General features: G+C 26.9%; 1 protein-coding gene across 3 annotated transcripts in view; it reads left to right on the forward strand.

Annotated features, from left to right (window-relative positions):
• LOC111085100 overlaps positions 1-3,637 on the forward strand; it is a 34,934-nt gene that overhangs the window by 16,521 nt on the left and 14,776 nt on the right. For all 3 annotated transcript variants that reach the window (XM_022382265.1, XM_022382266.1, XM_022382267.1), the window contains one exon: positions 1,045-1,195. In XM_022382265.1, coding sequence (XP_022237973.1) covers positions 1,045-1,195 — 151 coding nt within the window. The remainder of the gene's footprint in view (positions 1-1,044; positions 1,196-3,637) is intronic.

Genomic DNA, 3,637 nt, shown 5'->3' on the forward strand with positions numbered 1-3,637 from the left:
GTTTAGATTGAATGGTAATTTATAATCAGTCACAAGAACGTCGATTCTGAATCACTTGAAAAAAACACGGGGGTGCTTAACTTTTTCCAGGTGTATATATATGCTTCAAAAAAGTCATATTATTGGTCTGAAAACAAATTTTTCTGTTTTGAAAGTACCACTTTAAGCAATACAAAAGAAGTGTAAAACTAATCATGCAAAAGAATTTTATAACTGTGTAAATTCAGTGCTTTGCACTTGGTCAGTATTTGGTATGTTTAATATTGTTTTATAGTTAATAAAATGTATCATTGACTCATGATTTTATTATGCTAATGTCTTAGAAATATGTATTTGATTAATAATTTATTTAATTTTAGGTTAAATATATTGAACATGTATATTAACCCATTAACTTCGGATGATGGATATTTCCATCATTGAAGTTCTATGGCTCAGCTGCGAATGACGGAAATATCCGTCAGTCGCACATATATAACTATAAATCTATGCGAATGATGTAAATTACCGTTTTATTGTGATTGATATCAACTTAGTTTTATCTGTGAGTCAGAAAATGGCAACTGAGCTGTTCCTGCCACAGTTAATGGGTTAATGATCAAGATATATTTATAAAATTGCTTTCTTGACACCAAAGCACTTGTTTCACACTTGTAACTCATGTTCCATAAGATTTTTGTGTTTGTTTATATTAATGTAGCAATATGTGTACTGTGTAACATCTAAACTTATGTTCATTAGAATTAAATTGTAAAAAAGAACGAAAGCTGTCAAAATGCACAAAATAAAATTTGCAGATTATCTTTTTTTCTTTTGATAGAAGAGCCTTTCCTTATTAAAAGTATCAGTAGAATATTGTGTTATTGTTATACTTTCAATGTCTGAAAGAAGACAACCTTTTCAGTTTGTAATGTGATGGTAAGTATTAATTAACAGCTCTTAAGTTATGAGCCTTAAAGATAAAAGTGATATAAAGTTTTATTAAAAACTATTACCTATACTTTAGGTTACAAATTTATTGATTTATTCATTTTATTTTTAAAGATTGACAACCAGCTAAATATGATAAGCTCCAAAAGGGAAGTTAAAAATACCAAAGTACTACAAGAGATTTCCTACAACGAAACAAGAAGTGCTTGTGATTCCAATAAAATACCTCAGCAAACTTGTACTGATAATGTTAATGCAAGCTCTGGTGGGTTTATTGTTAAATAATTATAGTATTTTTACACAATAATGTATGCTTATTAATTTAAAATCTATTATTTTAATATTCTTTATACTATTGCATTTTGATCAAATTTCCTATCTTCAAAATAAGTAATGAAAGCATTCAGTGTTTAAAATATTTGTTTTAACTTTCACTATTAAAAAGAAACTTTATTAATTAATTAACTGTTAAACATTAGTTGACAGAGGAAGAAAATAGACATCCTGCTATTTTACATTCAAAATTCAGATTGTTGGGTTTAACAAGGATAAATAAACAAAAGTATTTTGGTTTATGGTATTTTAAGATTATTAAAATCTAAAAATAAAGGTTGAAAAAACATATAAAATAATAAGCTGTTTTCCAGATTCTCATTTATTTCATTCTTTGCCTGTATCTTCTGTGGTCCTGTATTTCTAAGTATATTAATTTTTACTTTGATATAGATGGATATGCAGTGTGGTAGGTAACCACTCATTACCAGTTCTTGATTTATATGTAAAATATCTTTGTAAATGTGCATTAAAGTATACTTCTTAATTTATACATTATAAATTTTATAATTATTTATAACTTCCCTAAATATTTCTAGATATCTAATACATTTTTTTTTATTAGTGCACCTGCAGTAATGTGTTAATCATAGGTTTACCAATTTTAAATAATTAAAAGAGCTCAATGATAAGATTTATAACATCTTTCTTTAAGACAATAATTATTTTTATTCTTGAGTAAATCTTGTATAGCATTGTCAGTTTACAAAAACAAAACAAAAAAGTAAGGTTTACTGTTGTGAACACTTGTTTAAATGAAAATATGTGTGTGTGTTTATAGTAAAAAGCTAAAATATCTTTTTTATAAAATTACAAGAATAAATATAAAATGAAGCTATAAATATTAGCTACTAGCCATCCTTACCTGGCATTGCTTGGATATTACCTGAACAGCAGGCCAATGTTTAGCTATTTTAAAGAGAAGGGATCAAAATTTTGTTTTCATGTAACAATACAGGCCAATATTTCTGTGAGATAAATGGCTTAAGAGCATAGAAATTAAAGAAAAATGAAATCGTAGATTTATTGTATAGTTCACCCTCTTTTAATAGTCATTGCAAGCCTCTGGATAAGTGACATTTTTGGTTTTTTGTGGAGTTTCACTATCGTTTTTCTTGCATATGTTTGACTGTTCATGATTGGCAATCAGAATTGTATTTCATTTTCTCGACATTTTACTCTGAAGTACATAATCAGTGTAAATAATGTTTATCATACCTAACTCCCCTCTTAAAATGAAGTGAATAAAAACCAATTTATTTTAGCAGAATTTCGTGGGTTCAACTTGTCTATTCTATAAAAAGATTAGTCTTGTTTGTCTGTAGACACGACAGTGTTTGATGGATTTTATTCTGACACCAGAATGACAGCACACATCTCTATAAAAATACACAAATTTTTCTGTTGTTATTTCTACTTAAATCAGAAAAAAAATCCTATCCGTCTTCTGTGGAAAGAATTTAATTTCAAAATTTTCATTGACACTAAATATTTGACATCACAGACATTAAACCCGAGTACACTTATTCCATATCTTTATAAGGTCTACTATTATAGGGGCTGAAAGATGCAAACAAACAGACACGAACTTAATTTGAAGAAAGCTTTGCATCATTCATATTTCTTTCAATTTTTTTTTTTGAAATAAGGTCAAATTTGTTTTTTGTTTTTTTGCTGCATGGTTAATAAAGACATTTATTGAAAAATAGTTTTATCAATATGAAAATCAGATATTTTATTTGTTCAAACACACAATCACTGAAAGAACTCATAAATGATAAAAATGCCAAAATACTATTTTTATTACAACTTTTTTTATTGAAATATAAGTATAATTTTTTTCTGTGTGACATTTTATTTGAATTAATAACTTTGTAATAAAATTTTGAAAATAGTTTTCTAGATACAAACAAACAAATATTTAAATATAATCTACTTTTTACCAGTGATATGAATTCTAACACTTTTATGCATCTTTGATAGGTTGTTTAGGCAGAGTATTCATAATGAATTTAAGTTTCAAATGTACTGCAACTGCATGATGTAGAAACCTACAAATGAAGACGAAAGGCGAAAGACTTTCAAAACGTCGTCCTCTACATTTGTAGGTTTCTACATCATGCAGTTGCAGTACATTTGAAACTTAAATTCATTATGAATACTCTGCCTAAACAACCTATCAAAGATGCATAAAAGTGTTACAATTCATATTATCATTTCCACCAATAATGTAAAACAGTAACAGTTTTGTAACAATAGATTTAAAAAAAATATGCATAAAAGTGAATCTAAATTTTAAATGGGAAGCAACTGCCTGTTTTAGAAAACTAAAAAATGATAGGAAGTCGTTTTGGAAGTTTTTCTCTTTTTTTTT

Source organism: Limulus polyphemus, unplaced genomic scaffold (assembly GCF_000517525.1).
Source record: "Limulus polyphemus unplaced genomic scaffold, Limulus_polyphemus-2.1.2 Scaffold236, whole genome shotgun sequence".
Taxonomy (NCBI): Eukaryota; Metazoa; Arthropoda; class Merostomata; order Xiphosura; family Limulidae; genus Limulus; species Limulus polyphemus.